The sequence below is a fragment of the Dermacentor silvarum genome, chromosome 10 (genome assembly GCF_013339745.2).
Source record: "Dermacentor silvarum isolate Dsil-2018 chromosome 10, BIME_Dsil_1.4, whole genome shotgun sequence".
Classification (NCBI taxonomy): Eukaryota; Metazoa; Arthropoda; class Arachnida; order Ixodida; family Ixodidae; genus Dermacentor; species Dermacentor silvarum.
The window spans coordinates 117,768,919-117,796,849 of record NC_051163.1 but is presented as its reverse complement, the minus strand read 5'-3'; the positions used below and the strand labels follow the sequence as shown (position 1 = coordinate 117,796,849).

The window sequence follows — 27,931 nt, the reverse complement described above, 5'->3', positions numbered from 1 at the left end:
TCATGCGTATATGTAGGTGCATGTGCATATGCGTATATTTAAGTAGGCAGATGTGGGATGGGAATATGGTGCTTTGGGCGTAATTTTGTTTGGTTGTGCTGTAAAAGAGTATTACATCTATTTTGTTTAGTGTTTGCTATTAAATGGCAGTCATGTTCAATCCCACTGTGGTGGCATAACGCTATTCACTGGTTCTTGCTGGACCACTCGCGTTTTAAAGCATTGTTCTTCCTCTCTCGTAGTCTCTGGACAGCTTGAGTCGGCAGAATCGTACGGCTTGGGCAACACGGGCCCCTTTGGTGTGCACGAAGGTGCAGTGCCCGCTGGCCACATGCTTCTCCAGTTTCCAGCGCCCGTGCAGCTGTTCTTCACGGACCAGTTCGAAGCTGGAAACAGCCAGGTTGGTAAAAGGTTACTACCACAGCAGCTAAAGAGCAACCGCAACATAAAACGCGTAAGAATCTTAGTTTCAGATAGTGTAGATGCTATGCTTGGAGTGTTATAAGCCACCACGAGCTAGTGGTGGTGCTGTTGCAGTCCAGTACAAGAAGGCAACCGACGATGGTCGTCGGCAGTCGTGAGAGCACCAGCTTGAGCTCAACATGCGTAACCAATAAATGTTTGACTTGTTCCTGTCTGCGTGGTGCCTTCTTATCATTAGATGAACAGCAGCCTCAGCGTAAATTTCTTGTTTGAAATACCAGTGGATGTGTCATGAAAAGCTGATACCGAAAGCTAACAAAAAAATAATGCATGCTGGAAGTGGCACATCACCCAAGTGTGCTCCGTGGCTTTCAAGAAGGCAGTGCACATGCCACCGAAAGCCATCTCTCAGCAGTAATAACGCGCTTCGTGGCAGTGCCAATGGCGATCAAAACAATACGTAGACAGTTGCGCAGCTAGCAGTCAGTGAACCGGTGAGCTTGTTAGACCTATTCTTAAAGGTAAACATTCTTTGCCTACCTCTCCACTATTTGGCATGCCGTAGTAATTGTGGTGTTAGTGGCCGTTGTCGGCTGTCTTGCTGAGTAGAAGCTGTCACTATCGGGGATGTGATCACTTTCGCGAGCTTTCACATGACTTGGCACCAGATGCGTCACTGTACAAGGGTGACAGCATTTCTGGCGCTCTGCGAAGCTCTCTATCTTCACACAGTGACAGGAATACTTTCAGCTGTCAACTCCAGTACATTTGGCGCTGAGTTGCACATGGCGCATGAGATGTGCATGGTTTTTTTTTTGTACTTCAAGGGCAACTGTTCTGTGACACCATTGTCTGTTGCTCACTTACCTGCCTGTCTTTCATTTTGCTATGAGTGATGGCCTGTAATGTCAGTTATACAGTCAAACCCAGGTATATATCGAACTCACCAAAAAACGTTTATTAGTTCGATATATGGCATAATTCGATATAGGCCCGCTATAGGATTTGATGACGCAAAGGCACATACCAATAAGAAAAGTACTTTGTTAATATGGTGGCTTACTTGCGTGCCCTACTTTGGAACAAAATAGTCCACAAACCATTTGTAAACAGCCTCTTCGACATCTCCGTACACGGCAGTGTGCACGCATCGGGCGCCACGGGCACCTGGCCTTTTGTCCGACTTGGCCCTGATGTCTGCCTTGTTCTTCAGGATAGTACTCAAGGTGCTCCTTGGAATCTTGTACGCGGCGGCGACGTCGGACTTCTTCTCACCGCGCTCGACTCAATTTATGATTTCGAGTTTCGCAGCGAACGGCAAATTCTGCCTCTTTGCACAAGCCATGACGACAGCGCGCCAAGAAAGTTCACAGAGCGCCAGCAGGCAACACCACCAGCACGGACCATGCTGAATGAGGACTCGAGGAAAAGAGGCAGCAGCAGGCACACAAGCATAAAGAAAGAAAAAATGGCGCTCACTTGTACCGCCTCTGCGCCTCGGAGAAAGCACGACGGTCTCTGATTGGCTGTAAGTGCTGCGAGCAGGCCAGGATAATTTTTTGCAGGGGGGTGTTCGCCCGTGCACAGCCGGGTCTAAACCATTTTTTCTAGGGTGGCGCCAGCAGTTTTCCCCGCCACCGCGAGGGAAAGCCAACTTGCTGGGGCACTTTTGAGGCACATGGAGTTTGATATATCGGTTGTCGTTGCTATTTTCGTTCGATGTAACAGTAACTTTTGCTATATATTCTCAATGTAAATTTACCGTGTTTAGAAATTGTTCGATATACGGTATAATTTGATATAAATGGGTTCAATATAGTCGGGCTCGACTGTATATGGCCGGTTTTAAGTCCGAGTCCGTGAATTGTATGGTGAAGCATGGGAACAGTGCTGCTGGAAGGCGTTTCGGTGTTGACTGAAATGCTGACATAGCTGAGTGAGCGTAATATTTCTGCAAGAAATTGCACACTTGTATGCTTTTTGAACTCGTGATGAGCGCAGGTTTGAGTTTGATAAATTATGCCTACTGTGGCCGAGTGAGCTCTGTGAAACGCTGCTACTCCTGCTTGGATTCACACACGTACTGCCTAGCTATACCTTTCTGAATACCAAGCAAAAAGGTAAATTTAGCTCCAATTGTATCAGTTGTGGTGCAACGATGGCACCATCTGTACGTGCAGGGCATGCATGGTTGAATAATAGATTGTTTCCTCTACACAACGATATCAAAGAAGGTGCGTGGGTAGTACGGTCTCAAAGATATAGTCAGTAATGCTATATTAACACTTTTTCGTTACATTGGTTTTATCAGCCAATCGGTTTTAGCAAGCAATCTCTTCTGAGCGTTTTTAAAGACGTTTAACTTTAAAGAAAAATTGTGACAAGAATGATCGAAGATAATGATTGTCTGTCAGCAATACCTTTCTCCTATGACCTGCTGCATATGCCCTCCATCCGCAAATCGTGAAACCTTATGAGCACATCAGCAGACACACTAAGTTGCAATCTCACTGCCAACCACAATGCCGAATGATACCACAACATAGTATATCTTGTAATTACTGCGCTCCAGTTGAAACTGTAGTATCCCTGCCACTTCGTAGCAATGGCTATCGCGGTCAAGTGGCCACACTCGACGCTGATGTGTCTGTTGTGGATGGGGCACTATTGCTTTAATATACTAAAGGCTACAACAAACCCTTTGTGTCACCTCAGCTCAACCACTGCGGATGAATGGCCAAGAATGGGCTCATACCAATATCACATACGCAGTGCCAAAGTTGCCTGTTCAGTCGCCCACGTTGTCTGCTCGGCAGGAAGCAGCCAGCACATACCTAGGGCCCCGAGATGACTCTCCTTCCATAAATGGCCAGAAACATACAAAACCCCAAGGTGGGGGGCAGAACCAAAACATGTCACATTAAAAAAAAAAGCAAGTTTGAAATGCCGTGTTCAGTACTCCTCTAACCCTTTCACCATCAAGTATATTTTACAACTGCTACGCAGTCCCTGCCGGGTTTATTTCACGTGTTAGTTCAACGGACATCTTATGCTGCATAGAAGCTGGTTTTTCAGTAGTTCCGTGAATTACTGATGACCTGCTGCATTTCTTGAGTAATCAATTCACAAACTGTTCGCAGAATTGTAAAGTGATGAGATTGTAAACAGTATGAACTTTTCGGTCTTTTGTTTATCCTAAGTGGGCCTAGACATTAATTGGGAGCAGAGCACTGAAAATTGGCAGTTTCAGAACAAATTGTAGAGCAAGCAATTTCATAATAAATAATTAATGTATTTATTTATTCATAATACCTTACAGGTCCATTGTAGAACATTGAGTAAGAGGGTAACAGTGTCTACTAAACATAAAAAATGTTAGCGTTAAATAAAAAGGTTACAAAACGAACTTTACTAGTAGTACAGCGTAACATCATTACACAATGTTATGAAAGAGCATATGTAGGTTATCATGAAGAGTTCACATTACACAAAAATACAGTACAGACACTAAAATTTTGTGTTCTCGCTTATAGAATACTACATACCATGTAGACTCATGTAAGAGCTGCACATTTTCCCCCCAATTTTGATGAGGTGGGGCGCTTACATGGGATCGAACCTTTTGGTCGAAATGGTGCCGGCGCAGCCTTGACTCGTGCACACCCCGGATCCCCGGATGTACCATTGCATCAGAGGCGAACGCGTAGCTATCCCATCTAGTCGCGACACGCGGAAGTATGCATTGCACGAAAATTAGCCGATGCGCGAACGGCATTGGGGCACCAAATGCGATTGCTTCTGCATTGGCTTTTTTTCAAAATTTTGGGCTGCCAAGTTGAAGGTGCGGCCATTACATGGGTGTATACAGTATTTCGTTCGAGATTATTCACCACAATGCACATTTTAGCAAACAGTGCAGGTATTAACAGCACATTTTAGACCATGATTGGGGACTTGATCTCCCAAAATGTTGACCCTAGTAGAACCGAAAGCAGCATGAGCTGAGAAAATTAGTGGAAAATGTGCTGGGAGTTGCATAGAACTGGTTGCCTTGACATGCCTCCAAATTTGCATGCAGTTTTAGGTGCTCACAATGACCTAGCAAGCAGTGGGAAATTGTTTGATTGCTCACTAAAGAGGAGACAGGACAAATTGGAGCAGGTAGTTGATAGCATAGTTGAGATTAACAAGAAGCCATGGAATTGGGCAGGTTAAGTAATGCATAGAATGGATAAGTGGTGCTCCGTTAGCCCTTTACTAAGAATCTTCAGACATACTCATTCAGGACACAGCTTATTCTACTTTCCTTGTTGGAGTCGAGCCATACTCATAAAATAGGCTTGCGTCATACATTTGAGTTTTGCCGCTTGAACATACTCTTCAATGCTTTTGATTCCTTTCCTTATCATCTGTTCCAATAATTACGCCTTAACCTTGCACATATGCTGAGAGTGTGTCTCTTTTTCAAGCAGATGTGTTCCATTAATATTTCGAACGAACGCAAGACAAAGCTTGCCCGAGCTGCCCTTGCCTGTGTCCTCACCTTTATGGCTTGGTATTCTGTTGCAGAAGTCTGGAGGCAATGGAAGCCTTCTTGTCCCTGGGCCAACTGTGAGTGCAACAGACGCACCTGCTCCCTCGAAAAGCCATAAGCCAAGACCTCGCCGCAAACCGAGTACGGGTAAATAGCCCCGCCAATATAATCAGTACACGCCTTAGTGGCTCACTAGCTATGCCACTCTGTTTCTCTGCACAATGTAGCAGGTTTGGTTCTCAGCTAGCTGCGGTTGTGTCATATTGATGGAGAGCAGACTACCAAAGCTTTCTCGTAAAGGTGCCTTGCATCGGGGGGCACAGTAGATAAATACGTTCTTGTACTCACGCACCAAAATTCTGCACGCTCCATACTCGCTTGCACTGATATATTTGTACTCACACTCATCACCAATGTTTGAGTTTATTCAACCACATGGTACATGAGAAATGAGAAATCACTTAACATTCACAGTCGCTTCCTTTCACACTTACAGTTGTGTGTCGATTACAATCAAAAAGTTCTGTTGGGGTCATGCCACACCAAATGAACCAGCGTTTTTTTTTTTTTTTTATCGTCGCAGATATAGTTTAAAAATTTTCCACATGTTTGTTCCACATGTTTCTTGCATTTTGGCTCAAGTTTATTGTTCTTGCCCAGCTGAGCCAGAAGGCATCAATCAACTTTTTTTTCAAAGGCACATTTTATGATCCAGTTGTTCAAATAGTGTGTATGGCAAGACAATGAAGTGATGTGACTCCCAATTAACCAATATTTCAAATATTTGAACATGAGTGCTTTTGACACAGGTGAAAGCTGGCAATGGAAAGCTTCAATTCCGGAAAGCATCTTCACCTTCTTTGAAACTGAAAGACAGCCGGGCATGATTTAGTCCTTCCATCACCTGCGACAACGAAGGTCATATCGGTGTTTCACCAACACCTTCCTCATTCGCATCGTTATCGTCATCCTCTCTGGCAGGTTCTTCATCTTCATAGACGACTTGGGCGATGATTTCATCATCTGTCACGGCTCCGCAGACCACAGTGCAGCTGTCGACATTCGCATAGTTACCGAAGTCAGCATCTCCGAGAACTTCAGGTACATGAACAGGAACGCGAACGTCCTGTTCAACTTCACTAGTGTCCATGTTAGGTGCACCAAAACCTCAGTGACGGAAACAACTTGCAATTGTTTCTGTTGTTACCAGACTCCAGGTGCACACAAGCATATGCAGGGCGGTGAGCAGAGTCACGGTGTAGCCCTTGTCATTCTTGGAGCACAGGAGCATCCTCTCGAGAATGGCCATGTGTTTATAAAGACTTTACTATTTTTTATGATGCCCTGGTTCATAGGCTGAAGAGCCGCGTTGGTGTTCGCCGGAAGAAAAACCAGCTCAATGGCTCTCAATTCAATTTTGACCTTGTGCGCAGAGCAGTTATCGGCAAGGAGGAAGAACATGCCACTTGCCAAGCTCAAATTTTTGGTCCAGCTTTCTGAGCCGCTCCTTGATAAGCTCGCCCGTCATGCTTGCCTTCTTATTTGCAGCATAGCCTGCCGGCAGTATGTGGATGTTCTTGAAACAGCGAGGTTTCTGCGATTTCTCTATTCCAAATAGGAGGGAGCTTCTCTGTCCCAGTCATGTTGGCCACGATCGTGTGCGCTTGCCGCCTGCGCACACGTCCCCCTTGTACGTGATCGTTTTGTCAGGTAAACATTAAAAAACAAAGCGGTCTTGTTGGCATTGAACACATCGGATGGTGCGAACCTGTTCAGGTGGTCTTGTAGCTGTTTCGCCGCACGGTGCCGGTTTCTGCATCTACTGCTTTGGCTTCCCCGCGCACACTGTGGAAAACGAGGTCATGCTCTGTAGCAGTGAAACCATCCATCCAAAGCGGGGAAGTCGGGAGATGTCCAGGCGGTGCACGAAATCGGCCGCCTTCGCTATGATGACGGGGCCACTCAACAGGGATGTCCTGGCTCCTTGTCCCTTTACACCACATGAGCAACGCTGTCTCCAGGTCAGGGTGCTTAGCAGTACAAAGCCTTTTTCAGTACTTGGCGAAAGTTTCAGCCTCGTAGGCGTCCTCAATCATCACCTTGTTCTGGATGTACGTAAACAGCATGCTTCTCGGTATTTCGTGCTTCTTGGTGATTTCATTCTTGCTCTGCTACCCTACTTCCATTTCTCGTGGAATTTCCAATTTTTCCTTCCAACGTTTTGGCGCAGTACTTGCCATGCAATGACATAGTGGCACGCGAGCAGTGTCGGTCTGCGGTGGACACGTCCCGCCAGACACATAGAACAAAAAAAGAAGAAGATGTTTATTTCCCAGATTATTGCACACAAGTAACAAACACTTGTCGTACGTGTAGTCGAAGGCTAGTTGAAGGTCCGATAGAAAAATATAAAGGAAATCCTAGCACTGCAGGAATAAAAAAAAAAAGAGCAATCGTAATGGAACATACAAAGTTGTTGGTTGTGAATTCACAAGTCAACGAAAAGTAAGTCAATACACCAGAGTACCAAAGAACAATTTAAGGGGCACAGTTCAAATACAGGAGAATAGCTATCTTAATTTCAGGATGTGCACCATAATGTCAATTTTTTTACGTATCCCACAAAAAAATGTGAAACAATATCGATTAGCACTAAACTAGTTGATAAAGCATACAATTTTTGAAATTCAATACATACGTGATGAGCAAAACAAGAGCAATATGACATTTCAATGCATAATAAAACAACACAGTCGCCTCACACTTATTACATAGAATAAGCAGCATATAGTCTATAAAATGTAATTCTTTTTGCTTTGTACAGATCTATCGACGAACTTATAATTTACTCTGTCTTTAACAAAGAACGAAAATATTGTTTCAGGGCGCTAGGGAAGTTTGAGGAATTACTGATTCTCGCTGGGAGTCCGTTCCAGGTTTTAATGCCTGTGAACTGTAGCATATACTCTCCGTATACATTTCTACATAGTGCGAGAATAAAATGACCTGCAGTTACATTTCTTGTACAACGTGAAGACAAGTAAAATATGGATGAGCTGAATGGGTGGTTGAATCTAACAACCCTATAAACACACAATGAAATGCTCTGCTGACATAAGTAGTCAAATGGTAATATGCGATATTGGTGGAATAATGGGGCCGTGTGATCGTAATACTTAGAATGAGACATAATTCTAATTACACCTTTTTGGAGCTCAATAATCATATTTAATATGGTTTTATATGCCCATCTCCACGAGTCGATGCAATACCTCGACTGACTTTCAATAAAAGCAAAATACACTCTCGGTGCTCGGCGAGCGCGGAGCGCCACAAATGTGCGATGCAAACGAGCCATAAAGTGTACTCTACCATAACGGCGTTAGCGTCCACCGAAACGAAGCGACGGAGTTCGCATCGCCATAGACATCAGCGGAAATTGTACGGGAATGACAGCTACGCCAGAACGCTTCGTGCCTATTTGAGTCTTTAAAGCTTTATTCTTGCGTTTGCCGGTGCGCATAGCACCGCGTTGGCCGCGTGCCTTCAAAACTGCGTAGTCGCCATCCGTAATCACGTTGATAGCGGCCGCGGTTTCATCCACAGCGGTTGCGGCAAAAAGTAGTTTCGTTTTCACTCAGTGTCCGTGCCGTCAGGGAATGGAATACGAACTCCTTGAAAAGGAAAAAAAAAAAGAAAAGAAATTTGAGCCATGCCACGCCGCCGCGCGTTGTTTTCTATCCTCCGCATCGCGAGCCTCGCGCGCCTCTGTCCCGTTGCCCTTCCGCCCCTCCGAACACGAATGGTCCGCTCCCATAGCTCTGTAAGCAACGCCGCCCTCCGAAACATGAATGGACCACGCCAAAACAACGTTAGCGTCCACCAAAACGAAGCGACGGAGTTCGAATCGCTGTAGTCATCACTAAAAATACTACTGGAATGACAACAACGCCGGAAGGCTTTGTGCCTTTAAAGCTTGCATTTACCACCGCACATAGCACTGCGTTGGCCGCGTGCCTTCGTGACTGCGTAGTCACCATCCATGATCGTCTCGATAGCGGCCGCGATTCCGTCCGCCGCGTGCCTTCATAACCATAGTCGCCATGCATGTTCGCGTCGATATCGACAGCGGTTTCAACCGCAGTTGCAGCAAACGGTAGTTTCGGTTTGACTCTGCGTGCGTCGGCCGCGCGCCTTCAGAACCGCAAGGTCGCCGTGCATGATCGCGTTGACAGCGGCTACGGTTGCGGCAAGCAATAGTTTTGTTTTTACTCAGTGCAAAGCTGTCGAGGATGAAGAGTGAGAGAGATGGGCGGTGACATTGGAAGTCGTAAAACTGAGGTGTCAAAGTACTCGCCGGCTAGAGTTAAGCCGTAGCAACCAGATGCTAATCTAGAGCAGACGCTGTTTATGAGATCTTCCCATTACTTGGCGAAATGTGTGATTCATTTATGTGATCTTCCCATTACTTGACAGGTGTTTATCAAAAATAACCCCAAGGTATTTGTAAGAACTTGTCTGTTCTAATGAGATGTTATTTATATGTATGTTTATATGTATCTACTATTTTGAAGCGTGACTGAAAAACAATATATTTTGTTTTCTTTGTGTTATATTTTGTTTTCTTTGTGAACTTGTTAGCCAAGAACCAGTCAGAAATTCTCTTTAACTCTTGATTTACCTTATGACTATGTTCTACATATTATCTGCAGTTACTATAATGTATGTGTCATCTGTGTACATCAATATTTCTGCAGAGTCTAAGCCCACCGTAATTTGTGGTTCGTATCAAGAAACTACCAAGAAAGAAAAGAAAATAAACTTTCTTGCGGAGGTGGGATTCGAACCCGCGTACCCCCGGTCCCAAAACGAGCGTCGTAACCACTAGGCTATTCAGCCACGCTTGCAGAACATGCATTTATGCGAACCATATGATTGCGTACGAGCGTCGTCATCTTCATCCACAGCTGGCGTGTTCGCACGCTCGTCCTCTGCGAGGTGAAGAGGTTTTGCGCGCTATGAGAGCGAGAGAGAGACGCATTCACAGAGTGGGCTCTTGGAACGTGGTGTCGGTCTTGCAAGCTGCGCTATCCAACGCGCAGGGACAGCCATAAGTCCGAGACGCGTGAAAAGAAATTATCATCATCATGAGTAATAAGATGAAAAGTTCGCGCGCACTTCCGGAAAATGCTGGGCTGCGATCGCCCAGCTACGCTGTTTCACGCGTTGCGCGGCTGAGTGCAAAGTTAAGCGTTTTTTGTTTGTTGCAGGTCATTTATATAGAAAGAAAAAAAGAAGGGGACCTAATATGGAACCCTGAGAGACTCCACTAACAATATGTTGTTTTGAAGAAGTTGTGTTATTGATTTTCACGACCTGAGATCGATCTTTCATATAACTTGATAAAAAGTTGAATACTTTGCCTCGAAACTCACAGTGTTTAAGTTTGTCCATTAATATTCAATGATCCACTGTGTCGAATGCTTTCTTTAAATCTAAAAAGACGACTGCTACTAGTTTATTTAGTTGTAAAGCCATATTTATCTTTTGTGATAACATTATGACTGCTTCAGACCTCTTAAAGAAACAAGGTCTGAAGTCTTGTTGCTGATGGCAGAGCACATTGTACTTATCAAGGAATGTTTTCATCCGATTCGATATAATTTTTGTTTTTAAACTGTATTGATTATGCCTCAAACAGGCGTGAAACAGCTGCGCCAATTGCGCCATTTTGATACAATTTCGTATTTTTGCGCCGAGCTGCGCCAAAACCGCGATATACGTTGAAATTGCGCCACGCTGCGCCAAAACGCCCGACCAGCCGGGAAATTTCTCGGTTACGCTAGTTTTAGCGGGAAATAAAGACAGCATTGGCAACTTGCAGCTTGACACGCCATTACAGTACCAGTAGCGCAGACGAGATACAAACTGTAGTGCTCAGACGAGACGTTGGCATGTCCAGTGGTGGGCGCCGAAGAATATTTGCGCTGCTGGTTGCAGTGTGGCGTGTTGTATATGCAGTAAAATCTCGCGGAGACGTGGAGTGAGTGTTGCTTGCAGTAACGAAAGTAGTTCGCCATTGCCGGTTGACTCAACAAGATCCTCGCCGTATCTGTGCTCGCGGTCACGAGCGGAGCGGGTACGAATACTCCACGCCAGGGGTTCTCAAGCATGTTCGTTCTAAGCATGCTCGTTCCCAAGCATGTTCGTTGCTAAGCTCCATGAAACGCCAAGGAACCCCCCCCTCCCCCGAATTAACCGAAATAAAATGTCCTAATTAAACGAATGTCTAATTATACAGAGCATGAAGAAAACAATAACTGAATGCTTACTACGTCAACACGCTTTTATTTACTGAATGCATCAGCAAATCTTGTTTCTATTTTGCACAAAAGCAGTGAGGAAGCGGCGAAGGCCTCGCAATATCTTTCGCAGCGCGGTCGCGGCGCGCGTCTTCATCTTCAGATACGCTTTTCACTACCGCGCGCACATCTGGTTATTTTTTCGCTAGGGAGCTGGTCGCCAAGAAATCGTCCGTCCATCGCGATATAGCCGGTGCTCTTAATCTTTGACATTTTTGCACTGAGTCAAAGCGCAACTACTGCTTGCCTACTACTGCTGCTTGCTACTACTGCTGCTGACGAAACCGCGGCCATTATCGACGCGATCATGGACGGCGACCTTGCGGTTCAGATGGCAGGCAGTCGACGCACGCACCAAGTCAAAACGAAACTACCATTTGCTGGAACAAGTATGGACGAATCCACAGTCGCTATCGACGCGATCATGGATGGCGACTACGCAGTTATGAAGGCACGCAGCCGACACGCGCACCGAGTCAAAACGAAACTACTGTTTGCCGCAACCGCTGCGGACGAAACTGTGGTCACAGATGGCGACTACGCACTTCCGGAAGCACGCGGCTAGCCGCCAACGCGGTGTTGCACGCGGCGATTAACGCAACAATAAGGGCTTTGAGGGCACAAATAAGCACAATGCATTCCGGCGTTGCTGTCAGTCACGTATCGCGTACGATTGCCGCTGAGGACCATGGCGATGCGGACTGCGCCGCTTCGTTTTTGGACACTAGCGCCGTTTTTGCTCTTTCGCGGCGTGCATTTGTGGTGCTCCGCGCATTTATTATTTATTTTTTGTTCCTCCAACGTATACGTCAGTGCGCATGCTATCGGCACTTACCCTATCTACAAACGGAAGAAATGCGCATGTTGGCAAGTTACGGCCTCCGAGATTCAAGAGCGAAAGCTAAGCACGCTGCCCGTTTTCGAAGGTTGGGTGGCTACAAGCTGCTTGCGGATTTATTGCGCAGTTCACGCATGGCCGTTACGTGCTGTGATGTGCTTTTTGACACTCGGGCATGGGTAATGGAAGTTCTGTGGATCGAGCACGCCTCTTGTTCGCCGTTTTAGCCACTTAATTGGCGAGCGCAGGACCACGGAAAATTTATCAGTGGCTCGCGGAAGCCCGAGCAGCGGCCTGCGGGACCCCGAGCCTGCGGAACCCCAGGGTTCCGCGGAACCCAATTTGAGAACCCATGCTCCACGGGAAACTCGCTTGCTGTATTCTTATACGATAAAGCAAGCGACCCAGCACTGACGGCATGAACTTTGTAGGCGACGCAATGCACAAAACTAGCAAGGGTTCGGTCGCTGCATGTTTCGACTACCGCCGAAAGGTCGCGACATATCGTCAGAAAAAAAAAAAACGAAAACTCGCGAAGAAATGTATGTGTACTTTCCACGTGTTTGGCGGAAAAAGTTGCGTGCAGTGCACTGCTGGGGCGCGATCAAGGTCGTTGTTCAGAGCGCGCGTTCAATTTCGCGGGCGCGGCCTAGGTCAACCGTGCACGGCGAAACTAAACGCGCGCTGCGAACAACGATCTCCGATCGCGCCCCTGCCCTCACCTACGCTGGTAATGTGAATTACCGTAGATACTTGCGTAATGAACGCATTTTTTTTTCTCAGAAATCCAATGCAAAGTTGGGGGCTGTGTTTATTATGCCGGGTAAATTTTATGGCGTTTTATGAGTAAGTTTTCTTTGTGAAACTGCTCCAAATTTGGGATTGAGTGCTCCAAAACAGTGTTTTTTCCCTCCGTAACCTGCTCCAAATTTGGATTTTCCTGCTCCAAAAGCAAGATTTTCCTGCTCCAAAAATTGCTCCATATCCTATTTTGGCTGTTGCACCCCTGCTAAAACAGACTGGCCTATAATTTGAAGGGTCAGATGGATCACCTTCTTTATGGATTGGAATGACTTTGTAAATTTTTAGAGAATTTGGATACTTTGCTTGTGTAATAGAAAGATTGAACATTCAACACAAACTGGGCCTAGGATATTAATATTTTCCTTAAGCACCCTTACAGAAATGCCGTCGGGCCTCGATGCTTTATTGTTAGGTGTATTTAATATTTGAAACGATCTCATTAAGATCTTTCTCTCCTAGGATAAATGAATTTACTGCTGGATTTGCAGTGGGAAGAGCTTCACTATTTAGTTGTGGTAGTTGAGTGGCTAGTGCTGGACCCACAGTAGTAAAATACGTGTTGAAGTCTTCAACAGTGTCTGCATTGACAGTGGGAGGATAAACACTCTTTGTCTATTTACCCGTAGCCTCATTTACTATTCACCACAGTTGTTTCGAATCGCCGGCAGCTTGACTGATACGTTGCAAATTAAGATATCTCTTTCGGACTGTCATCATGGACACCGCTTTGTTGCGAAATGTCCTGTACTGACCCAAGTAGTAAGCATTCCTCCTGTTATGCCTCCATCTGTTATACCTGTATTCTTTTGTTTTAAGTACTTCCAAAATTTGTGTTGTCATCCATGGACAGATAGGCTGATTAAAGAACTTCAAGTATATATACTGCTACACTCATTTATCAAACAGCTGATGAAGTTAACTAAGTTGGAGAACTCTATGTGTACATTACCATTGTACATTTGTTCAAAGTCGGCCTCAATGATTTTTTCTCTAAACTTCTTATAATCTAATCTAGTTATAAGCCTCCCGTCATCTTTGTTCTTTAGACTTTGGCTGTTAAATGCCGTGAAGATAGGCAAATGGTCTGAAAGAGGTAGACTTTACACTCCACTATCAATTCCAGACTCGATAATCATCAATGAATGATCAATTAGAGTAGCCGTAGTGCTTGCTACACGTGTCGGTTGACATATTAAGTTTTGGAAATTGAACGATTTAAGGAGGCGAGAATAATCCTTGTGTATTGGATTAACTACATCAATATTCACGATTACAACCTGCGTAGCTTGGCAGTTTCGTAAGCAAGATAAAATTGATTCCATTTTATTGAGAAAACTACCAAGGGTCGCGTTGGGAGGTCGATAGACCACGCCTACAATATAACCAGTTTCTATTTTCACAAACGGCACTTCAATATCACAGGAAGAGAATGTAATCGAAGGCAGTATTGTAAAATCCAGATTATTTTTCACAAAAAGGGCAACACCGCCCCCTCGATAACAGGACACATGCGGGCAGGATATTAATCTGTACCCTGGCATATCTACAATTTCGCTGTTCAAAAGCCAAGTGGCATAGCTTCCGTACTCGCTGGCTTAACTGTTGCAACTGCACTGGGAACGGAGAGAGAGTGGTTGACCCTGGGGTTGCCATCGAATGTGGTGCGTATTGCACTATCCATGGTGATGCGGCAGAGCATTTGGACATAAACGCAAGTGCTGCCCCCTAAAAACACACGATGATGATAGGGATGGGTATGTTGTGCCATCTGTCGCTTAACTGCAACAGAGACGGCCTAGCTACGGCTGCGCGCAGTTTGAATTATCCGTGCTGGACCAGATTAGCGCTCGAATTAACAAGCTTTTCAATACATGGGGATTTAGGGAGCATGGCCAGACTGCGCCACTTAGTTCAAGTTATCCGAAAATTCGAATTAACAAGGTGTGAATTAACGAGCTTTTACTGCATTCGCACAAGCCTATAGTTTTTTCTTTCACGAACCTTCCTCCATCTTGTGGGCTTCCACAAAACTGATTTTCCATATTCACCGACACAGTTTAACTCGTAGTCTGATTTTGCCGTGCAGGCAAGAAAAGGCACGGGTGCAACCTTTGCACAAAGAGCTTCATCACGGCACGAGACCTGCGCACGCACCTGCTGAAACACCAGGGCCACAAGCCATTTCACTGCCACCTGTGCCCAGCCACCTTTCTGGCACGTGGCTACCTGGCCGACCACCTGCAGAGTCACTTGACCACCAAGCGCTGCAAGTGCGACCTCTGTCCAAGGTCGTTCATGCGCCCCGTGCAGCTCAATCGACACAAGGAACGCGACCACTCTAACACGACGTGAACGCTCTTGCAAAGAGTTGTGCAGTGGAACCACTCTATGATTGCTATAATGAAGTACGCTGCATTGTTTTGCTGCACAAAGCAGTGATCTCCTAGCAAATTGAGTTTAAGCGTCTGCAACGTCATACTATTGTTCAATGCTTGAAATGCACACACATAAATTGTTCCATGGTTAGGATCAGAGGGATATATATGGACGTTAAATTCAGCGTGGTGCGAATTGAGGTAGTAAAGATAAGATCTGCAAGATTTCAAAGTTATGGCATGATTAACATAGCCATATATAATAACTAATAATTAAGTTGAAGTGAACTGCAGTAGCTGATAGCAGTGGGGAGCAGGTTCATTTTCCCTGTATCTGAACGAAGCCGCTTTGTAAAGTTAGTTAGATGCTTGGTTCAGTAAATAACTTTTATTGCAGTAACAGCAGTGACAATGCATAAGCCGAGCTGCCTAGATCCGATGCCTAACTTTTTACACTATCCACCACAATTTCTCAGTGGCTGTTGTTTTATGCTGGTGAGCTTTCAGTCACGAATTCGACTCCCAGTTATAGTGGCCAAGCGTCAGGCAGAGCTAAACGCAAAAGTGCTTCATAACATGCGTTATGTGTGCGTTGATAGGCCCAGCTGGTCAGAATAATTTTGCAGTTCCTTTTAACTACACAGTACAGTCAAACTTCGATATAACGAACCTGGATTTAATCGATGTTCACGATGTAACTACAGTTAAACCTCTATATAACTAAGTCGGTAAAATCGGCAATTTGCTTCATTATAACAAAATCTTGTATTGAAATTTGACCTTTTATGCAAATAAGTACAGTCGCTGATCCATTTTTCTCATGCAGAAAGGGGCCATAAAATTTTCCGAATCGTCGGGCAATCAAAGAAAGCAAATTTGAATGAGAAAACAATTCCTTTTTGTTGAATTTGAGAGTCGGAGAGAAATGATACGGTTTCATGCCACGTTGACGATATCTTCACATTGGTGGTACAAATTAGGCGAAGCCAGCCACGCTATCGCGTCTACATCGCCCTCGCTGCTGATATCATTGCCCGCAGTGGGACGACGCTATTCTGAAAAGCACTGGCAGTGGAGTGCGAATGCTTCGTCTATCTCTTGCTTCAACAGGTCTCCAAAACTCAAGATTACGCAACCTCTAATACTAAGCGCGTGGGAAGACAGCTTACTTGATGCCATGCCGGCTCGTCACACCCACTGTTTGCACATGCAGATTACCTCTAAAGCAAGGTGCGTGGCTGCGCATGCACTCAGCCGCGCTTACAGCCATGCACAGCCACAGCCAAGACACGTGCCAGCTTACCTCCCACCATCCGCCCCACCCCTTCGCGCGCTATTGATCGTGTGGCCACGAGCTCACTCCCGTCCCCCTCTTTCCCCTCGGGAAGGCGGCACTCGTGAAGTCACCTTCTTTCTTGTCCCACCTTCGCACGCTTTCACTCGCACCTAAGTCACATAATGCGCGGGACACGATAGGATCTTACCGCCCTTGGACTTTATACAGAACATGACGCTGGTCCACTTTGGCGGTCGCTCTTGTTGCGCGGCACACGATTTGAGAGGTGCGTCCGCAAGCAACCGCTTGTAAATCAATTATTTGACCATCTGCGCTCGCAGAAGTTTCCATTTATTATCTCGGTATTCCTTTGCGGGGGCAGTGAACTTTCGTTATACTGAAATCGTGCATAAACCCACAACTATATATTGAGGTTCAAATACATGGTGTTCTATGGACAAGAGCTTATGAAAAATAAATATTTCGTTATATAGAGAATTTCGTTATATTTAAATTCGTTACATCGAGGTTTAATTGTATTTTCATTTCTCAATCTTAGTTTTATTAAAAACCATGTATTTTTTTCATGATTTAACGAAGTAATTTCGTGACAAGGATTTGATATAACTATAAATTTTTGGCCATTTCAAGCATGTACTTGGAGCCTGTATGGCTGGTAAATCTAGCAGAAAACTATAAAAATGTCTGAGGCAAAATTTATTTGCAAGCGTCCTGCCACATGAAAAGTTCAAGCGGTGAAAACACCGTTGAGGCGCGAGCAGCGGGACGCCGTATGCAGGAAACACCGCTGCACCATTTGTAACGTTGGTAAACAACTTGCCGAGACCACGAGTCACGCAGCGGCTCGTAGTAACACGACAGCTGACGATTTCTCCTATGCAAGGAGGGCGGGGGGGAAGGGGTGGTAACCTGATCAAGCATGTGTGAAAGGGGGGAGGCTGGAAATCTATCTGCGCTTTTCCTCTTGCATACCCGTCACCTCCTCTACCCTTGCCGTGGCTTCGCATGCCTTTCCGTACACGGGCCACATGCCATATCTTGGAGATAATCTGCAGCAAGTGCAAAGACGGAACCGAGATGGTTGGTGCCTTGATGCCCATTGTGTTCCTGCACCTCTCGTGTTGGCGGTCGCTTAATGTCAAGTTTCCGAGACACGGTGCAAGGCATTTGCTGGCATTGTCACAGTGAGCGTTCGTGTTCATTGAGTGAAATTTGTTCGTGTTTGCCTGAGAGTGCCCAACACCGGTAAAACTAAGTCTGCCACTACCATCAATGCAACGCCTTTCTGGCGAAACTGCAATATCTTCTTTTTGTTTTTCTCGTGTTGAATATCCGCATCTTTTTATACATTTGTTTTAAATTTGCGGGTGCCATCTGATGACGGCTGCGGGCACTAAGCGTGGTCAGCCATGGTGTCCTAGATTTAAGGCAACGCGACGCGCTAATTTGAATGCCGTGAGCCTCGCCAATGCATTGCTCTCGGCGTGATCTGCACCGCACATGATGGCACTCATAACTGCGCTATTGCGGCCCGACCGTCTTCTGAACTGTTTAGCATTGCTCACTGACAAGATCCACGAGAAATGTTCTGGGAATTTGTGAAATTATTTTTACGGTTGAAAGTTTAAAACCTTGAATTAATGAAAGTCGCAATTTAACGAAGTTTGTTGCAGCAAGTACAAATCGAAATTTGACTGTATTATTAAGCCTGTATGTTTCTTTGGGTCATTAAGCAGCATCTGTCTGCTCACATTTTTTTCAGAATCGTGTAAATCAGCTGCCCTGAAAGACACCCCAGCCTCTCAGAACTCGCAACCACATCCTACATCTCTGTGTCCAGAAAAGAGTGCTCAGGCTAGCTGGCCGCAATTGTGAATGTGCTTCCTTTTATAATATGTTTTTCTGCACGTAATATTCTGGGAAATTTGCTGCTGTTGCAGCTCAGCATTGGTTGTTTCCTGGCACCAGTCGTCCAGAACAATGTTGACGCTATTGTTCCCTCTTCAGGGACCTCCTCAGCACGATTTCTTTGCAAGGCAGCCAACAGTGGTTCTGAGCTCAACGCATAAGCGGTTCCTTGAGAACAGGGACGGTATTTTCGGGCTATCACTTTCAGAGATAGTTTCACTTTCGTGAGATTTCGCGGGACTCTGCGCTGGATGCGCCGAAGTATACTGCTGACAATGCTCATGGCACTATGCCATAATATCGAGATTGGCACAGCACCAGAAATGGCCATCAGCCCTATACGCGGATGCACCCAGGGCCGGGTCTCGTGAAATTTTGCAAAAGTGAAAATACCTCCAAGTGAAAATTGATGGCTCGGGAATACCACCCCAGATGGCACTCAGCTTTTGCTTTTGACAATGAGTGAAAAAGCAGGCCTGTGGACAACAGTTTTGCGAGCTGGGAGGTTTTGCAGGGCAGCCAACTTGCAACACAGTAGTATTGATGCCAGCTATGCATCTTGCCGTTTCGTTATGTGACAGGTTCACTGCCTATTTTATAAAAAGTGTGGTCACATGACCACAAACGTGAAGATGATCGACATGCCCAGCTGTGCTGTTCTTGCTGGTTGAGCATTCGATTGTGAAGCTTGCAGTTGCTTAATAGTGATGCATCCTACGAGTCCGCTTGCCTCTATGACAAGCTCAGAGTTGATATAGGAGACTAATTTCTCAAAGCATGTGCCTCCTTTAGGGCAGCTGTCCTGTTGTCTCATATTGGCAGGTTTTATGTCAGTCAAGGAAGTCTTTCCTGTCATAGTATTCAAAGAAACCCAGAAAATTTGTGTTAACGGTGTATCTTCTGCATAAAAAATGTATACAGTAAAACCTTCTTAATCCGGCGCTTATTAATTCAAAGATTCGGATAATTTGGACTCGTCTTTTGGTCCCAGCAGGCTTATGCATTATTTAAGGCAGTCAACCTCTCGTTAATTTGGACGTATTGGGCCATCAGTTGGTTTATTCGGAAATTTGGACAACACTTGTAGCTTGACGAGTGCAGGGCGCTGCAAATGTGCAACGTGAAAGAGCAAGAACAGAGCTAGCGTCAAACTGAAACGAAGTGGTGGTGTCTGCATCACCATAGCCATCAGTGGAAATCGTACGTGAACGATGGCAACTTCGGAGCGCTTCGTGCCAATTTGTGCCTTTATAGCCTTTATTCTTGCGTTTACCATGGCGCATCACACTGCATTGGCCACGTGCCTTCATAACTGTATAGTTACCATCCATGAATGCATGGATAGCCACCAAAGTTTTGTCCACGGCGATTGCGGCAAACAGTAGTTTTGTTTTGAATTGGTACGCGCATCAGCCGCATGCTGTCAGAAGCACATCGATAGCGACCACGGTTTTGTCCGTAGCAGTTCTGGCAAGCAGTAGTTTTGTTTTGACGCAGCGCAACCGCTGCCCGCACAATCTCATTAACACGACAGATGCTGTCAAGGATGAGGAGTGCCGGCTACATCACGATGGATGGGGGATCTGTTGGTGACTAGCTCACTGGCGAAAAAATAATCGAGACATGTGCACAGTAGTGAAATGCGCATGTCAGATAAAAACGTGCACCGTGGCCACACTGTGAAGGAAGTCGCGAGTCCTTTGCCACTGCAAACGCCGATCAGTCGCAAGATAACGAGAATTGCAGCTTTAGCATATTGCTTTTGTGCAAAACAGAAGTGGGATTAGCTGATTCATTTAGTAAATAAAAGCGTGTCGATGCAGCAAGCATTTGTGTATTGTTATCTTGATACCCTCGATAGTTCGAAATTCGGTTCATTTGGACATTTTTTGCCGTTCCCATGAAATCCAAATTAACGAGGTTTTACTTTACAATGTTAGAGATTAGCACGAAGGTGAGGGATAAAGACAAGAAGGGATTGGCTCAATTTCTTGCCTTGACTGACACCTGTGTTTGTTTTCACATGTTTTTTTCTTTTCTTTTTTCTCGTATCCTAGTCACTTGAATTACGTTGTTTTGCATTGAATTTTATATCTGTGCACCAAACTGACTTGCCTGCTATCCTAGACTGCAATGTTATTTACTTGGACACAAGCACAATAGCATGCTACATCTGTCCCTTGTGTTGTTAATGATGACTTGTACTACCGACTTCATGTAGCACCGCTACCTTTAAAACCGTGTTTCCAGTTTCATTGCTTCCTTCTGTACCTCTCGAACCCTGATTATGAGTGCAGACTGACCAAGACAGTAGAGCATTTGCAGCAGTGGGTCTTGCAGCAGGTCGCAGACGATCATCATTCTGTCAGTTATAATGGATAATTAGTATGTGTCAGTGTTTGCTAAACAGAATGCACATATGTATTTCATTTTTAAGTCTGGCAACCTTTCCTTTAAAAGAACACACTTCATATGACTGCTGCCATGACATCAACAATTTGTGAACGCAGTGAGCAGCACCGGCTATTAGCCGGTGATCTTTTTATTGTTAACTGAATTTTTAAATACCACTCGTGGTCATATAGTGCAATTCTACTAATTGAGCTGGATTACTCTGAGGCGGACATTTTCACAAGAAATTGAAGGTAATATTTCAGAAATTAACTTTTTAATAATTAACTTTTAAATTAATTACTTTATGGTAGATATTGCAATTTACTAATTGTAGCTGGCGACTTTGAAAGTCATATCCACTTAGAGCGAATTCTGAGAATGATGGCAGTTTTACGATGTGCATACCCAAAGTTTACTATGAATTGGATTGTTGCAATAAGTTGAGCTTCAGTGCATAAAAAGACATTTTGTTAAAAAAGGAAGTGGAACAAGATAAACACTAAAGAGAGACGCCAAGTCAGTTTAGACTGATAAAGTATTATGCGAAAAGTCTATTTTCATTAAATTTGCGATAATAGGTTTATTATTAGAACAGAGCATGAACGTCAAAGTTTAATTTTTTTAAATTTTGCACCGAAACCCAAATGCTGCTACGTCACCATGATGCCGTGAATTTAAATTTTTTTTTCCAATTCGGGCTCTTCGCTCAGTAGAAGTTCCCGAATCTTGCCATGTTCAGACTTGGGCTCCTTTATAAAACAATGTAGTCCATTTTTACCAAAGTAGAATTAACTATAGGCCCTAGCAAATGGCTGGCAAAATCCATGACATCACAAGCGACTTCTCGCAGTACAAGGGCTGTTTTTAGTATTGTAGAAGTGGCAGTGTGCTACCACTGGTGAAATCATTTTTCTCTATATTGTGTCTGTTTAACGCTTTCAGGTGCCAATTATTTCTGTTGATTAAAATCTTACTTTCACTGCTTTTTTTGTATCTTCAGAATCATGAAAAGCATACACCTGCACAATAGATTACAAATTTTCAATTCTTTAGTGAGTTTTGTCAAGTTGTGGACTCCATGTGAAAACCCACTGCAGGAACTTCAGATATGAGAATATCAACTGTTTCATCTTTCAGTGAGCTTCAAATGCAAGACATTGTGAAAAAACAATGGAAGAAGTGAACTCGCTATATACGACTTACATCAAGCAAGAACACCCAGGTCAATTCATTGGGGATATAGCGGCAACATGGACAACATATACGAGGACGTTGACATTAGAAACAACGTTATACAATTATATATCCGTTTTTAGAAGTAAAACAGGCACAATAACGAAATGGAGCAGAGAACTGTTCTAAAAAACAGTTGCACACAGACAAACAAAAATGTCATGATAATAAAACCAAGCTCATATAGCACTGTTGCTTTAACAAATAATTAAGTGAGTGAATAACTGTGCGAATGGACGAGACAAGATGGCGACGCACGCATGCACTGACTTACTACTTTTATTTTTGGAAGTGTGTAATCGCCATACACTTGACACACGAAAATAAAGAAAACAGATGCAACACAATTGCGTGTCTGTGTTGGCCATGTAATCAGAACTGGTTGTTCCTCTAAACATACATACCAAGAAAACTTTTCTCTTTTTTTCGTCAGCGTCGAGGACGCCATGATTACACATGTGCCATCCAGTTTATCTATGTTTGCTGCTTGTAATAATAATCCAGTCATCTTGTCGGAGGAGTGGCTAAGCACTCTCGTCACCTTCTCGTTTGTTACCTTCTCGTCTCGTCCTCGTCAATTTGCACTGTTGCTTATTCAGAATTAATCTGAACCATCTAGCCCACCTACAGAGAAATTAAGATTTTGGGTGATTTTCATATCCGGAGGCATACACGTTTTCACGAGGGCACTTCCGATGGTCTGGTGTGGAGAGTATGTGTCAGTGTTGCCTGTTCGGTCTGGACTGTGAGGTTGCCTTGCACTTGCGTTGCGGAGTGGTAGCTTTCCTTCTATGTTTCAGTTTATTTTTGTCACGAAGGACTTGCGCTCGTAAATAATGGTATATATATATATATATATATATATACACACACGTCAAAAGCTACAGGACAGCACTGTGCAGTTTATGGGTGCACAAACAACCAGTGGAAAATAAAGATTTTGGAGACTATAGTGTGTCCACAACACAACACTCCGCGAGCCCACTGCCGATGTGGTATATGTTCATGCTTCACCGGTTTCCTGCATCACCTGAGGACTTAGCATTTCAGTCTAATATGAACCATTGCCAGTTAAATAACGCATTTTGGTAAACCCTTTTCGGCACATTTCGAATAAGTTGCGAGAATTTTCAGCTCTTCGATGCAATATTTTCTCGTATGTAGTGGCAGAGGCTACATTTGTTATTCTTTCAAACACGACTTCATTCTAGTGCCTATCACGGGGGTCACACGGCACACTTTTGTTTGGGATCGAGCCCAATCTGGATCAAATTTCTCGGTCGCGATTGGCGTCTTTGCTCAATCTGCGGAAGGGAGCCAACCGTGGTCGGGCTCGATCACAATCAAGAGTGGCCTTGTGACACCGGTATGAGACAAATTGAAGCATTCTGCACGAGAACTAGTCGGTAAATACACTCCGCAATGATCTAAAAAAATCGTGTCTTATGGAAGATGTATGCAGCCCCCGTGTCTGCCAAAACACGTCTCTGCGTTCACACGTGCCCTGCGCGGCCCTGAACATAAAGGTGACTTCGAAATCTAGCACCTGGGCTGTATCAATTCAGTGCAGGTACTGCCATGCTCGAGTTCCACGCTTCTGCTTTGACATTTGGTTATAAGCACCCTACGCTGCACCAGATTCAATAAATTTTGCATGACTGAGCTGTTGAGAAGCGTATGGAGTAACCACCGCATATCTACCAACCGCTGACACTCGTCAGTGGCCCGCCAGCGCCTGGTTCTAAGCATTGCCCGACGCTACGTACGCGCCTGCTTTCGCTAAATGAGGCAACCCTCAACTGCGAAACGTAAGGGTGATCAGATTCAATCGACGACTACAATCACATGTGCCCAGCAATAACAATGAAAATTATTTATTACATTCGAGAGGCAGCAAAGAATGGGGTAAGAAATGCAGCTCCACTAACATAAAACCTGGGGAAGTGTGAAGCAGTGATGCGCTGGTGCTGGAGTAGCACTACAGCCCGGGCATGCTCAAGCACGACGGACACCGACAGCCCAGGCGTGATCACGCGCGACAGACGCTGACAGCCCGGGCGTGATCAAGCGCGACAAACGCCGACAGCCCGGGCATGATAAAGCGGACGCCAACAGCTTGGGCCCCTAAAATGCTTCGCGCTTAAAATACCGCTGATTAGCAAGCCAAGTCTCGACGAAGCAGACGCGGCTGCCACCACTACCGACGACGAAACGCCACATCCATGATCCACTGGCTGGGCTTTCTATTGCCATTGCACTTCACACTGAGCACTCACACGAGCACGTAAAACATGTAACAAGTCAAGCGGCACAAGAGAAGCGGAAGAAAACAATCGAAATAATGCTCGGCAAAGATCACACTACCGACGTGCGGCCGGCCTGCTCTCGCAAGGCTCACAGTCCAAAATGGAGGCATAACATGTTCTGACGCTAGACGTCGCCCGTGTTGGGCAATGGCGCTACTCAAACCTCGGTTTGTGAAAAGGTCAATACTGTTCCAAATTCTGGCTCCAATAGTCGTAAACGTATGTTTCTGTACATGTTGTGAATAGGAGCTAAATTAAAATTGCTGTGGGTAGTGTTTCCAGTCATACAGGATAAACAAGGAAATATGCTTACATGAAAAGCATTATTAAATCTTTGAGTGCCTTGCGCTACTGATGCTGCGCGAAACACTGCAAGTTGTACAGCACATTCAGCATGGCAGATAGTGCAGCTGACGGGACAGGAAACAAGGAGTACGATCGAGACAGATGCACTCAGTCTGTATTTCACCACATCTCCTGTCTTTGGCACTGTTTACTGTGTTGAACACAAACTGGCAATGCCCAGCTTCGAATTCTACTACACACAATATAGAGATAGCTGGTACAGTGAACTCATGTTAATTCAATTTTGGTTAATTTGGCTTCTCGCTTTATTCGAGCTGAGACGGTAAGTAGCCATGCATTGGCTATGAAAGGAAAACTTTAGTTTCAATGTGAAAGCATGCCAGATCGGTTAACGGAAGTCTAACAGTGCTCCCTGATACGTGCAGCGATTACTAAAAGCTCAAAAACAGACGAAACTTGGCAGATGGTGCTACTGCTTTTCTAGGCGACGATTGTGACGGCAGAAACCTGTCCGGCTGTTATGATGACTTGCGTTGTGCTTTGGTGCGATGTCTCTTTCGAGGATTTTGTTGACACCGACAACAATGTTGCGACCTGTGGGTTACTGACCGACGACGACATGTGTATTTGTTGTGATACTATATTGAAGTACAGTTGATCTCAAAGTATATCAAACTCGGGTATATCAAATTATTTTGTATATCAAACAGTTGTAAAATTCCCTTGAAAATTTCTTGCAAAAATATAGCGATGTACTATGTGTACATTTAACTTCTGTTCACAACCACATTGGATATATTGAATGTTGTTGTGCCCATAGGTGTATGCCTGGTGCAACAACAGGAGGGGCCGAGTGTTACCAGAGTGCCCCTCCTCCTCCACCCCCCCCCCCCTCCGCTCGCTTTCTTATTCCTTTCCCTTCCTTTGTAGCATTTAACACCCATTACATTTTAACACCCTTTGAAACATGACTCGGCGGAAATGCTATATTTGGCTCGATCATCATGTTGCTAGAAGCTTAAAAACATATTTTATCGTAAGCCATGCATTTATGATAGCACCACTGCCCAGGTCATGTACTTTGTCTCAGTGGAAGGCCTTACTGCGCAAGTGAGAATCTATGCGTATATTTCACAGCAGGAAGCTAAACCGGGATATCGAGCTCTCCGAGTGTCGATGTCACAGAAGTATGAGAGTCATAAATTACAGCTGAACTCTGGCACTGGCCTCGGTGCAAAATTGTGAACTATCTTACTCAGACTCGTCATTGACATTTAGTAAGGTGAAGCGTAGTATTTTGCGGCTCGTATTTTGTGAGGCTCTGTTCATAGAACGCAGTAGCTTTGTCTGGAAGTAGCCTGTGATGAATGAAATGCACAGATGCATGCTGAACATTTAGGCGTGTTAACAGAACAAAGTGTAAACTTTGCTGCAGTGAAATAGTTTATTACAAAAACTGCGCTCGTTTGGCAACCATGGCAAAGGAGCCAGGACATGTCTTGTGTTTTGACACTAACACATGCACTCAATTGCAGTAAAATTAAGTCTTACTCTGCTTACAGAATATTACAAAGTGGTATGTTCACACCACAATGCGCAGCCAACACGCCCACGTAGATGGCAGCCAACCTTTCTTACTGCCGAATGACCCCCCCCCCCCCCTAAAAAATATGGCACTTTCTGTCACATCCTGGTTTGTAAGAAGAAACGTCCTGCATTTAAAATCGCACCCAACTTCATCGTAAATTCAATTGTGCTCACATCAAGAGCCTGCGTGTCTTTGCTGTAAAGTGCACCAAAACATTGTCTAATGAAATAGATTTTCCGATATCCTGCTCAACAGAGGGCAGCATCAACCAGCGGAGCCACACCTGTGACATGGTTGTCCTTAGCTTGGTCTTTACATGTGTTAGCTTCGAAAATATTCATTCGCAGGAGCAGCAAAATTCCCTGAATGCGGTAGTGTTCAAACCATCTTCTCTGAGTGAGTTAAGCCAGCCATAGACTATATTTTTCATTTTTTTTTTTCATTTTATTTACCCTAAAGGCCCATCGGGCATTACATAGGGGGGGGAGACATTTTTAGTACAATGAACAATAAAAGTTAGATGCACACAACAAAGAATATAGCGGTGCTAATAACACTTGCATAAACGCTCTTGCATAATAAAGTATACATAGAATTCGTCCAATAAGGTGGGAATATGCAAACGAAAAACGGAAATATTTACAGAAAGCAATACAGCAATTTCGACATGTAGATACTGAAGCGTGCGATGATTTATTTGATACATCATGACACAATAACTGAAACACACCGTAATGAAAGTTAGAAGACATGCCATTCGCACGTGTCAAAACTACCGAACATCTTTGTGGTTATGTCAATGGCTTTTTGTAAGCGATAAGAATTGATTTAGTGCTTCTGAAAATTTATCGGCATTTTCTTCTTCAGCTACTGATCTCGGCAACTGATTCCACTCCTGGATTGCCAAATGCAGAAAGGAACAACGAAGTAGGTCGGTGCGGGCAAATGGTTGACGAACTTTAAAAGAGTGGTCCAAGCGTGGAAACATTGCAACTGGCGTTGTTATTATTGTGGCAGTGTAAGGTGTAGGGTTGTGATATATCTTATGAAAGAATATTAAACGAGACGCCTTCCGTCTTCTTTCTAGTGTTGCAAGGTCAAGGCTGTCTTTGATTTTAGATACACTTGAATATGAAGAGTAATCTGACACGATGAACCTAGCAGCTTTGTTTTGTAATGATTCTAGCCTCTTCGTGAGGTATGCTTGATGAGGGTTCCAAATAACTGAACAATACTCAAGTTTGGATCGAACTATTGATTTGTAGGCAAGAAGTCTTGTGTCCTTATTAGCTTGGCGCAGTGTGCGTCGTAGAAAGCCAAGAGTCCGATTTGATTTTCCAATTACCCAGTCAATATGTGTGTTCCAGGTCAGATTAAAAGTTAAATGAACACCTAAATACTTAAATGACTCAACTGGTTCAATTGCCTCATTATTGATTGTATAAGTGTGCGACACAAAGTTATTACAAGTAGTAAACCACATTAGTTTTGTTTTCTTGGTATTAATATTCATCTGCCAATCACGGCACCACTCACTTAATTTCCGCAAGTCATTATCTAATT

At 44.5% G+C, this 27,931-nt stretch overlaps 1 protein-coding gene across 1 annotated transcript; it reads left to right on the top strand.

Annotated features, from left to right (window-relative positions):
- The first annotated feature begins 141 nt into the window (after positions 1-141).
- LOC119466532 (zinc finger protein 575) lies at positions 142-21,919 on the top strand. The gene is made up of 3 exons (XM_037727058.2): positions 142-400; positions 4,993-5,104; positions 15,048-21,919. Exons 1-3 carry the CDS (start codon positions 332-334, stop codon positions 15,311-15,313), a joined length of 447 nt encoding a protein of 148 aa, XP_037582986.1. The 5' UTR covers positions 142-331; the 3' UTR covers positions 15,314-21,919.
- The last annotated feature ends 6,012 nt before the right edge of the window (positions 21,920-27,931 follow it).